The sequence below is a fragment of the Urocitellus parryii genome, chromosome 1, assembly GCF_045843805.1.
Source record: "Urocitellus parryii isolate mUroPar1 chromosome 1, mUroPar1.hap1, whole genome shotgun sequence".
Classification (NCBI taxonomy): Eukaryota; Metazoa; Chordata; class Mammalia; order Rodentia; family Sciuridae; genus Urocitellus; species Urocitellus parryii.
This window is the reverse complement of record NC_135531.1, coordinates 64,926,355-64,939,732: the sequence shown is the minus strand read 5'-3', so window position 1 is coordinate 64,939,732 and position 13,378 is coordinate 64,926,355. Positions and strand designations below refer to the sequence as shown.

The following is a 13,378-nucleotide window of genomic DNA, read 5'->3' as shown; positions in this document are numbered from 1 at the left end:
GTCATTTAAGATGTAAAGTTTTATCATGTATATCTTAAAAGTATTAGGGAATAGAGCTGGGCATGGTGGCACATGCCTGAAATTCCAGCAACTCAGGAGGCTGAGGCAGGAGGATTACAAGTTCAAAACTAGCCTCAGCAGTTTAGCAAAGGCCCTAAGCAATTTAGCAAGACCCTGTCCCTGAATAAAATATTTGTTTAAAAGGTCTGGGGACATAGCAGTTGCTAAGTGCCCCTGGGTTCAGTCGCTGGTTTCAAAAATAAAAAAATAAAAATAAAATAAAGGACGGTATAAAATGGTTTATATCACCTGTAATTTCACTTTGGGCAAGTCATTTAAAAAATAGTTCCATTGAGGTGCCTAGAACCTTCAGAGCAGGAAAAAAATTGGACTGAGAAATCTACCTTCAATTAGTGTAGGGGAAAAGAAAAACTGGTTCCTTCTAATTCTTAGGGAATTGAGATGAACTACTTAAGCACTCTTGAAAGATCAAATGAGAAAAGGGAAACTACTATTGTCCACTAGCAGAAAGAGCAAGGAGTAAGGGGAAGTCTCTTTTAGGAAAGCAGAAGTTCCATGAATAATTCTGCTTCCATGAATTATTCCATGAATAATTCTTGGTATAGTAGAAAATAACAATCCTTTAAAATTGAATGACATCCACTCTGAAATAAATTATGATTCTAAGAGGTATAATTTTTTTTTCTCTATAAGACAACTTGAGGGCCATCTGGGCATTTGATTTGTATTTCTATTAGAATATTTTTTCTTTTATTTTCTCATCAAATATCCATTGATTTTCTGAAAGTATATTTATTTTTATTCCTTCCATTCTTCATTATCCCATTCCTTCTAGGCTGTCTTAGGTAGCCATCAAAAAAATACCATAGACTGGGTGGCTTAAATAGAAATTTATTCCTTGGAATTTTATAGGTTAGAAAACTAAAGATCACAGTATTCAAGGTGAGAGCCATCTTCCTGGTTTGTAGGGTCAGATTCTCAAATGGGGGGTGGGGGGGGGGAAGAGAGGGAGAGAGGGAGAGAGAGATCATGTGTGCCTCTTTTTGTAAGGGAACTAATCCCATTCATGAGAGCCCATGACCTAATTACCTCTCAAAGGCCCCACCTCCAAATAGATACTGGGAATTAGAGTTTAGGTACTTTGTAGAGATACATTCAATCCATACCAGAGGCAGATAATTGAAACAGGTCAAAACAAAAATGTATGCCTGTTATTGCAGTTTCCATATGTCAGAGTACTAACTATGCTACCCAGTTTATCTTAAAAACCTTCTTACCTCATACATTTTACCAAATTTGTAAACTTTTTTGAAGTATAGCTTTAATTTTTAGTCATTCATAGAACTAACTGCATGTGCTATCAGGTAGGGATGATATGACTTCTGAGGAAAGGCACCAGAATAAAATATTATTTTCTTTGTGTTCTTTGAACATTCTATTTTTTCAAGATCTAGCCAGATATAAAGGATATTTTTTCCAGAAAATTGTTTTTCCTTTTAATCACAAGACTAGGAACTTTGAAAAATCCTAAACAATGAGGAAGGATCTTCATCTGCTTTGTTCAAAGATATCCCCAACCACTTAGAATAGTGCTTTTGTGGGTGTTTCATAAATATGTGTTGAATTACCGAATTTTACTATACCTATTAATCAATAATTTCTGCTTTGTTATTTTCCCAATTGACTATTAATACAATACAACAAAGATCACCATTGTTTATTGGTATATTTCTTTTTTTGACTAGGTTTTCCTATTTCTCTAGAAAGGGTGGTAATAGTTTTTCCAACTCTTTTATAAAGATGGTTTATGTCTTAGTAATTGTTATCCTTATCCCTTATCACACCCACTAATATTTGTTAATATAAATATTTACAGCCATCCACAATATACTAATCTTTATATTTCAGGCTAATATTGAAATAACACAAAATTATAATTTTATAATGCTACCCCATAAACTGACTCTGCCTCACAGCACCCCTTGATAGGGCCTTATAATCACTAGGAAAGTACAGACAATCCCACTAACATATGTTCATTCACAATGCCATCCACCAGAGAAAAAAAATTTGTTCCAAATATTCCATTAAATAAAAACTATAACATCTTTTTTTTATAATCTGATACTCTTTTATGTACTTTTTAAATTATACATGACAGTGGAATATGTATTTTAACATATCATACATACATGGAGTATAAATTCCCATTTTTGTGGTTGTACATGATGTGGTACACTGGTTATGTATTTATATATGAACATAGGAAAGTGATGTCTGATTCATTCTACTGTCTTTCCCATTCTCATCACACCTCCTTTCCCTCCACTCTACCCTGTCCAATCCCATGAACCTCCTCTCTCCCACCACCTATTGTGAGTCAGCATCCACATATCACAGAGAATATTTAGCCTTTGATTTTGGGGGGATTAGCTTAATTCACTTAGCATGATAGTCTTCAGTTCCATACATTTTCCTGCAAATTATGTAATTTTATTCTTCTTTATGGCTGAGGAATATTCCATTGTGTATATATACCACATGTTCTTTATCCATTCATCCATTATGATGAATTCATAAATTCATCATTAATTTATGAGTTCTAAAAGTTTTCTAGTGGCATTTTTTGAGTCTTCTAAAACCTAGGTTGCTTCTATAGCTTAGCTATTGTGAATTGAGCTGCTGTAAACATTGATGTGGCCACATCACTATAGTATGCTGATTTTAGGTCCTCTGGGTATAAACTGAGGAGTTGGATAACTGGGTCAAATGGTGGTTCCATTCCAAGTTTTCTGAGGAATCTCCATATTGTTTTCCATAGTGCTTGCACCAATTTGCAGTCCCTCCGGCAAAAATGTATGAAGGTACCTTTCCCCCCACATTCTCACCAACATTTATTGTTACTTGTATTTTTAATAATTGCTGTTCTGACTAGAGTGAGATGAAATCTCAGTGTAGTTTTAATATGCATTTCTCTAATTGCTAGTGATGTTGAACATTTTTTATTTGTTGACCATTCGTATTTCTTCTTCTGTGAAGTGTCTATTCAGTTCCTTTGCCCATTTATTGATTGCTTTGCTTATCTATTTGTTTATTTATTTTCTGGTCTTAAGTTTTTTGAGTTCTTTATATATCCTGGAGTTTAATGCTCTATCTGAGGTACAGGTGGCAAGGATTTTCTCCTATTCTGTAGGTTCTATCTTCACATTTTTATTTCCTTTGTATGAAGAAGCTTTTTAGTTTGATACTATCCTATTTATTGAATCTTGATTTTATTTCTTATGTTTTAGGAATCTTGTTGAGGAATTTGGTTCCTAAGCCCACATGATGGAGAGTTGACTCTACTTTTTCTTTTAGTAGTTACAGAGTCTCTGGTCTAATGCCTAAATACTTGATCACTTTGAGTTGAGTTTTGTGCAAGGTGAGAGATAAGGGTCTAATTTCATTTTGTTATACATGGATTTCCAGTTTTCCTGCACCATTTTTTGAAGAGGCTCTCTCTTCTCCAATGTTTATTGGTAGTTCCTTTGTCTAGTATGAAATAATTGTATTTATGTGGGTTTGTCTCTATGTCTTCTATTCTGTACTATTGGTCTTCATGTTTGTTTTTGTGCCAATACCACACTGGTTTTCTTACTACAGCTTTGCAGTAAAATTTAAAGTCTGATATTGCAATGCTTCCTGCTTCACTTTTCTCACTGAGGATTGCTTCAGCTATTCTGGGACTCTTATTTTTCCAAATGAATTTTATAACTGGTTTTCTATTTCTATGAAGAATATCACCAGAACCTTAATAGGAGTTGTGTTAAATCTGTATAGTGCTTTTGGTAACAAACTCATTTTGACAATATTAATTCTGCCTATCCAAGAACATGGGAGATTATTCTGTCTTTTAAGGTCTTTTTTAATTTCTTTCTTTAGAGTTCTTTAGTTTTCATTGCAGAGGTCTTTCACCTCTTTTGTTAGATTTATCCCCATGTATTTTTTTTTTGAGGCTATTGTGATTGGGATAGTTTTCCAAATTTATATTTCACTTGAGTCATCACTGATGTATAGGAATGCAATTGATTTATGGATGTTAATTTTGTGTCCTCCTACTTTGCTGAATTAATTTATAAGTTCTAGAAGTTTTCTAGTGGAGTTTCTTGGGTCTTCTTAACATAGAATCATGTTATCGACAAATAGGGACAGTTTGAGTTCTTTTCTTATTCATATTCCTTTAATTTCTTTCTTCTGTTTAATTGTTCTGATTGTGTTTCCAGGACTATGTTGAATCGAAGTGGTGAAAGAGGGCATCCTTGTCTTTTTCCAGGTTTTAGAGGGAATGCTTCTAATTTTTCTCTATTTAAAATGATGTTGGTTGTGGGTTTAGCATGTATACCTTTTACAATGTTGAGGTATATTCCTACTATCCCTAGTTTTTCTAGTGTTTTGCACATGAATGAATGCTGTATTTTGTCAAATGCTTTTTATGCATTTATTGAGATAAAATCAAACACTGTAACACCTTTTTGCATTCAGATGAACATGGAAATATCAAATTCTCCATTTCAAATAAAGCACTTAGTATTATCCCAACTTTTGGTATTTAGTAATATTTTTCACATAATTTCCACCTTTCATTTCAAAGTGATTCTGTTATAGATAGGAAGTATTTGTAAATTTTTATTTTTTCTTATTTCAATAAACCGATATTATACTTTGAGTTAATGAATATGTTATGAAACATCACATTGTAAAATAAAGGCATCCATTACGAAATCAGTGGCACAGTATCTAATTATTAAATTCCAAAAGTGCAAACAAAATTTACAAGATAGTTTCATAAGTGAAGTTGGGTGATTTTGAAAGGAAAGAGAATATAACAGAGGGAATGAATTTTAGAATAAGTGTCTAGCTGTCAGTATGTAGTTTACTTATAAATCCAATTTAGAATAGAGTTTCAGAAATGAAAAAGGAAGCCAATTTTAATCAAATATGTGAAATCTAAACATTTTAAAATACACTGTTAAAACTGCTATATCTCCCTAAATTTTGTCAGCTCCAGATTACTACCTGAATAATTCCTTTTTTTTCTGTCCATATACAATGAATTCCTGTGCACATATGAACATATAGGAACACAGTGAACAAAAAGCCAAATTTCTAGCTTAATTATAAAGTTCCTCTTGTTGATTTGTCAGACCCTTTAAAAGATACTATAGATGACTGGGGTTGTGGCCCAGTGGTAGAGGGCTTGTCTAGCAATGTGAGGCCCTGGGTTCGATTCTCAGCACCACATGTAAATAAATAAAATAAAGGCCTATTGACAACTAAAGAAATATTTTTAAAAATCAATGGTGTATTAAAAAAAAGATACTTTAGAAAAAAATCTGGCAGAAATTTTTAGATATTCTTTTTCAGAGACTACTTTTGAAACAGATCTAGAAAACATGTAGTCTTGAGCATAAACTATAGGCCTATTTCTAATACAGTATAAATATAGGATTTAATTTTGTAAAGTGCTTTAAATTTGATTTGCCCATACCTTATCTACTTGCTACCTGTTAAATTAGTCTCAATTTATATTAAATAATTCTTTATGTTTATTTAATAATATGCAACCCGTTTTGAGTTAATAACCTGCTTATGTTACATGTAAGGAATCTTATGTTTAATTAATTATGTATTGAGATTATCAGTAACAAAATTATACATTTTCAGTGATTTAAAAATGCAACAAAAATGGAATTCTGCATAATTTATAAACTTGTAAAAAAATTGATTCTCACATCTGAGTGACGTAAAATATTCTCCAACATTATACAATCGCTAAAATGATACATTTAGGACATTTTTTAATTTCTGGATTGAAAGATTCAACACATTTTAGAAGAGCAACTGATTCATCCAACAACATAAATTAGCTTGACTTTTAATAAAAGACCATTTTTTCTTTGGTTAAATATATATACATCATAATCTGTAGGTTCAAAATATGCAATGAAATATTAACTTTAAAATTTATAGTCAATTCTGAAATTTCTTTGCCATTGTAAACAACTACAAAAGAAAAGATTAAACTTGGCAAATTTATAGCCATTAAAGGAAATTGATAATCAAATGTTACAATTTCTGTCAAAAGTTTATATTTAGAACTTAATTGTATAATAAAATATCTCAAAAGCTTCCTCCTGAAGTCTTTATTGAGATTCATTTGCCTTTTCAAAAATCTTTTGGCCAATTAGATATTATTATCATTATTATCTTAACAATTCATAACTCTAAAAAGTTCACTGTAGTTAGTTTAATATCTTTGATATTTTTATATTTTCTCTAGAAAAATTTGCAACTATTCTACAAAATAAAAATAGGATGATGGGCTGGAGTTGTAGCTCAGTGGTAGAGAGATGTGAGATCCTGGGTTTGATCCTCAGCACCACATAAAAATAAATAAATAAAAATAAAGATATTGTGTCCATCTACAACTAAAAAACTATTTTTAAAAAATAGGGTTATAATTTTTCTTGGAAACATTTATTCTGCTGAAAACAGTCACATAAGAAAGTAAAACGGTTTACACTTTGTATAATTCTAAAATTTTTAAAAAGTAGTTTATTTTCAGAACTGTTTTTTGCATTGTACTATTCTGGTTTTTTGTTTGTTTTGTTTGCTTATTTCTTTGTTTTACTTCAATAGCCTTTTATGTCACCTCGGTACCCTGGAGGTCCAAGGCCCCCATTGAGGATACCTAATCAGGTAAGATTTGTGTGCTACTTAAGTTTTTTTAAAAAAAATGGATAAAGATCTTGAAAATGTCACAAATATTTCTTATCAGATAAAATATAAAATTATCCTTTCTCTACCTCACTTAATGCTACTTCTAGTAATATATAGTCTTCTTCAAGGGTTGTCTAACTATTGCCTATAGGCTATTTTTGTAAATAAAGTTTTATTAGAATAGTACCACATAAATTTATTTATGTATTCTCTGTGGCTACATTTACACTACAGTACAGATTTGAGTGGTCATGATGAGACCACATTTGGTTTGCAATGGTAAAATATTTACTGTCTGGATCTTCACAGAAAATGTTTGTCAACCTTTGGAGTCTACCTTATACTTTGATCCTAATTTTAAAGATTTAGATAATTTTGGTAAATGCTGATTATCCTTTCATTTAAAAGATGACAATGAATTTTCAGTGAATGTATCTTGGTTTACTTTCATATAATATAGCTTCAACATCATGGCTCTAACACTCATATAAATGTTGCCTAGTTATAATGTCATCTCAGGCAAATAATTAGCTACTTCTAGAAGAGTTAGATTTATTAATAAGCAAATATTTAACAATAAAGCTTCCAATTTTAATCACAAGAGCTCTGAAGTTCCACAATAGTTTGTTCTTATTTTTAAAATCAATATTTATCTACTAAGGAGAATAAAATACAATTTTTACTTATGGAGTTGTTGTTTACTTGAGGATATAGGCAGTGTGCCTATGTGTATATAATAAAAGCAGAAATTAAGTGATGGTATGATATGTTTATATGAAAATAATTTTCACAAATAATTGTCACATTCTCTAATTCTGTTATTGTGTACTGTAGTAATATTCCCAATATAAAGTAGACCCTCTTATCAAAATAAATTCCTTTTCATTCTTATTCTCTTTCCTTTTTTACTTTTTTCACTATCAAAATGGAACAAGGTAGTTAGTTGCTAATTCACTTCATAGTGACAAAATTGTGCTTCTCCATTCCAAACTTATGCTGAAATTATGCTATGCCTTTGAAGTTTCCCAATACGCTGCTGTTCTCCAATCCTAGTGCACAGCCAAGTACCAAGACCCCCATCCCAAGGGAGAAATTTAAGCAGAAACCATTGCTGGGTCATCCCATGTTTTGATGCTTGCCACTCTTCACATTAGCAGCTGAAGCATTTTTCTCCTACAGACTGAATCCACAATTCAGTACATGGGACCAGGGAATGATCCATGAAGTAAAAAAGAGAAGTACACAAATGCTTCAACATACGGGAATTAATATTTTCTCTATGGGTGAACCCGTATATATTGACAATCATATCTACCTATAGAGTTGTCTAAGTATTTTAAACTTCTTTTTAGAGAATAGAAATTTGCATCTTTTATGGAGTTTACATGATGTTTCAAATACCCTTCCCTAGCTTTTTTGTATAGCATAAGTCTAGGAAGTTCCTGAAAATGTGAATTAGCAAAATGTGAAATTTTTGTGTATTACCAGAATATTTCCAATTCTATATATTCTGTAGCAGTGATGAAAATGGTTTTGAATTATGCATTGAATAATTGCATTCATTTAACATTGTCAAAATGCCTGACATTTGTAAGATACTGTGCTAGGTTTCGTTTCTATAGAGGCTAACAAAATTGAAGACACACTTCTAAGAAGAGGTTGTTGGTAGGAATGTGAAATTGTAAATCTAGATTGTTTGACATTTTTTAAGAAAAACTATGTAATGTCTTTGGAATTTTTAAGGAAACGTTTTTAAAATTTGAAGATAATAAAGTTATTATACAGGCTGTCTTTCTTCAAAAATTTTAAAAGTCTTTACTACCTAAACATGTTTTAAAACAATTCTTCTCCTCTATGAGTGGCTCTTTTTTGTTTATACCCACCAACTCATACACATATTTAGTTAAACTTCAGTAATCCAGATATCTGTTGTCCAAACTTAAAGTGATTATATTTATGCTGTTTTTAAATACTCATGTTAGTACTTTGAATAATATTATTGTAGAAAATTTTTAATCTATTTGGAGCATGACCCTTTCAAGCTCAAAGATGATTCTTCTCTTTCATTATGTAGTCATTAAAATAGAATTGTCAACTATTTTGTTGTCTAATTAGAATGATATATCAAAATATTTTAAATTTAGGTTTCATTTAAATTGATCATGATTTAGTAAAATTTATATATTATTTCTAAGAAAGTAGGAAGTGAAATATTAACCTCTTCAGTAGGATTGACGATTCATTTTGAATATATGAAAGATATATCTTTAATAAACATACCCTTTACAACTTATAGTTACTAATTTGACTACAGATTTTAATTCGGGATTTTCCAATCTTTTTTTTTATTTCAATCTAAATCCATAATAGTTTACACTGTTTGTATATTTATAGGACTGGGTGTTCAGAATGTGGTCTGATATTACTATGCTGAAAAATATAAGAACAGGTAATAGTACCCAAAATGTTGAAAATCAAACCACAAAAAAATGTAACAGGGAATAAATATAAATGAATAAACATTTATATGAATAAAAAAAGAAATTAAATCTACAAAATATATCGGACTATACAATTTTACATTGAACTTGGTTCAATTCTCAGAAGGGGACCTTATTGAAACATAACCTAGAGGAGAACAGGTCTTTATTCTTTTATTCATGGATAAAATATCTAATCCAAAAAAATTCACAGCATGTATTCAACACTATGTTGAAGAATCAAGACAACCAGAAATACAGTGACTGTTAATGAAGTGAGTAATACTAAGATAAACTATTGATTTGGTGATCCTGTGTAATTTTGCAAATTTATACTCTATTTTTCTCCATTCCTGAAAAAAGTATCAAAAATTGAGGTAACATATAGTAAAACCTGTTGTCCATTTTATATGCTGAAGTTGAATTCAATATTCTAAAAACATACTACAACTGGCCATTCTACTGAGACCTTCAAACATATCTGTCAAATAATAGTTGAGTGGTTAAATAAATTATATTTAAATAGTGAAATAGTGTATAATTATTAAAAGACATGCTATAGAAGTAAACATTGATGTGCTAACATGTTTATGATAATACTATAGTATTACCAAATGTAAAAATATGTAATATATAAAAAACATATGTAAATATATCACCTTTGTTACATAAATGTACAAACTTTCTCTCATTCATCTTTACTCCTACCACACATATACTAACATTTGTCAAAAACAACCTGTAAAGACCATATCCTTTATTTCTGAGTAGTAGGATTATGAGTGAATTTTGCTTTTTAAAAATTTCAATCTTTTTTAAGGCTTGAATTGAGCTGGTATAACATCTGTGATTAGAGAAAGATATTATTAATTATATAAATAGATAAATGAAAATACAAATATTTTATTCATCTGGTAATTACATATATATATGATTGTCCTTTGGTAATATTTAACGTACAGTTCCTATTGGTAAAAAGAAAAATACAATGGATGCAAAAGATAAGCAGATCTTAATAAGACTTACTTTTCAGATATGGAAAATATTAGCATGCATTTGAACAAAAAAAATTTTGCTTGGACACTTACTCAGATATTGAAAATAAATTTACCATATCCCCATGCAACCAAGATGTACATTTCAAGCAAAATGCATAGTTATTCTTCATTACATGTTCTATTATTTAAGATAAATAGTATTTCACATGTCCTTTACCAGTAATTTTCTATTTTTAGAAAACTTTTCATATGTAGAATTTAACTTTTATTTAGTGATATCAATATGAAACAAATAAGAGAAATCTGTTCTATAGAATAAATAATAGGAGTCTTATCACTCCAGATAATTTCTAGTTTTAAAAATTAAAAATGAAGTCAGGCATGGTGGCACACACCTATAATCCCAGTGACATGGGAGGCTGAGCCAAGAGGATTGTAAGTTCAAAGTCAGCCTCAGCATGTTAATAAGACTCTGTCTCAAAATGAAAAGGACTGGAGATTTATCTCAATAGTAAAGCACTGGATTCAATTCCCAGTACCAAAATAATAATAATAAATGAAAATTAAATATTTTTACATGTTTAATATAAATTAGTGAGTAGTGTTGCAAAGCATAAAGTAGGTCTCACTTTCTGTCATTAGGAGCTTCTTATTTTTATTATGATGATTACTATTAATATACTTAAATAACTATTTAAAATCCAATGAGACCATATCAAAGCATATTTTTTCTTCATGAAAAAATAAATTTTTAGTTTATGGGTTATGCCACACACACAAACACACAAACATACACACACACACACACACACACACATTCTTTCAATTATTTTCTACCTTTATAGAACAAAGTAAGTAAAAAAATTCAGTATGTATGGCAAAATTAATAATAATAATAATAATAATAATAATAATGACCGTCTCTTTCCCAAACCAAGAAAATCTTAGACAGTGAACAGTATATAATCTTACCCAGTTTGAGTTATCTGGAGATTTGTGATATAATATTTAATTTCCATCAAAACATATCTCTTTATTTTAGATTCAAATATATTTTTTTGGATATAGTCCAACCTAAAGAATGCATTGTCACTTATTCATTGACTATTCAAAATCACTCACAGAAAAAAAACATTCAATAGCTATTCTTTGAGGCTTACTATGTACCAGGCACCATTCTAAATGTGGGGATGTCACTGAATAAACTAAGGAAAATACCCTTTCTTATTAAGCTGATATTCTAATGTAACACCACCCAATAGAACTTTCTGGCATGATGGAAATGTTCTATATCTGTACTGTCATGTGCAATAGCATGTTTAATCACTTGAAATGTGACTGGTATGACCTGAATTTTTAACTTGAATAATTTTAGTAAATTTAAATCAAAATAGTTGCATGTGACAGAGGGCTATTACATTCATCTTCATAGTTGAGTGATTAAAATAAAAAAGTTAAAAATATATATCAAATGTTGACTTATATATAGGAACAAAAAGTCTTACCCTAAATAATATTTCTGTATTTCGATATCTTCCCTATTGATGATGGATTTTTAGAGAAAAAAGAAAATGATGGTAGTATTGTTCAAGGGACCTAGGTGGGTAATACACCTTCAGTCCAAAAACCAGTCATGTATGACTCTGAGCAGGTGACCTTTTAGGCTTTGTTTTTCTTACCCATAAAATGAGAGAATAGATTCAGATGTTTTTAAAATCCCTTCTAGTTCTAACATTTCTTGATTATCTTAATTCTACTTCATATCATATAATTGAAAGATCTATTAAAAACTTGTGATGGGCAATCAGGTTAACTAAATTATATCTTGAAAGCATTGAGAAATTCACCATTTTTTTCATCATCAGAGAGTGTTTAGTCTAGGAAATATATACCAGACCTTAAGTTCCTAGAGGATCTTATCACTGAAATCCTGAGGCATCCTTTATAGATGAAATAATTCTTTTATGAAGCAAGCAGTTCCTCCATTTAATTACTTCTGCTTTGGTAAAATTTCTATTACTTCATTTATTTTAAATCCTAGGGTTTACATTTTGTGTTTCAGTACTTTTAGAATGTGTTGATGTGATAAGCCTTGATTCTACTTACTTATCAATAATTTAGCTGTGAACAAATTTAACAAATCATAATCTTCATCATCAAAAAGGATTAACAGTAATATCCTCAAAAATTATTGTAAGCATTGATTGAATAAAATAATAAATATAAGGAATTTTGCATAATTCAGATACACTGGCTCACAAGTGTTTATTATCATTGATACTATGCTGTTTTTACATATCCTCATAATTAGTGTTATTTTTCTATGAAAGTAAAGATCTTTTATAGAACAAACAACATGTGCCAAAATTCCAACTAGTTAAAGAGGTCTGAATGTAATACATTTAGCATGTTACAATTATGGTAAACATCTCAACCACAAGATGCATAAGTTTATTTGTTCTGATATTAAGGGTTTAAGGAACACATCAGTTATTCCCGTTGATGATCAAAGCTGTCATCTGGTTATCTCAAGACTGATAAAAGGTATTTTAAAAGATAGAGATTTGACTTATTCTGAAAGATAAACATTAATGGCTCAAGAATTTATAGAGACTAGTTTTGAAAGACAACTTTACATTGCTCAAGATTTTTATAAGATTATGCTACATTATTAAGTGATGAGTAGAAACAAGAAAGACTTTTCAATTGTTCTGCTATTCTAAGATAAATTAGAAAAAGTAAAATTTTGAAGAAAACCATTACCAGCAAAAATACATCATTGTCTACAATGAAACTTGGAATTAAGTGTCAAAGTTCTTAAGTATGAGAAAACTTAAAAAAACAAGAACTGCAAATTTACAATTGAAAATATTTTGATTAGTCATATATTTCCAATTCTCCTCTTCCCTCATTTCTTTATAACTATTAATGGTATTGGCTTCTTTTTTCTTCTTGAAACTCTCATGTATTCTGAGGAGATACTGATTTTGGTTGTCTTCCTAGTTTTATACCTATTCAGTTTCAGTTTCCTTTCTTACTCCTTTTGGTGCTTTTAAAGAATCAAATCTCCCCTCCCACCTCCACCATACCTCTCCTCATATTGGGGATTGAACCCATGGA

General features: G+C 30.2%; 1 protein-coding gene across 1 annotated transcript in view; it reads left to right on the top strand.

The window, feature by feature from the left end:
- The window catches only part of Ssbp2 (single stranded DNA binding protein 2), a 342,976-nt gene that overhangs the window by 276,910 nt on the left and 52,688 nt on the right, over positions 1 to 13,378 (top strand). Inside the window, exon 6 of the mRNA XM_026394552.2 lies at positions 6,700 to 6,759. Within this exon, the coding sequence (XP_026250337.1) occupies positions 6,700 to 6,759 (60 nt within the window). The remainder of the gene's footprint in view (positions 1 to 6,699; positions 6,760 to 13,378) is intronic.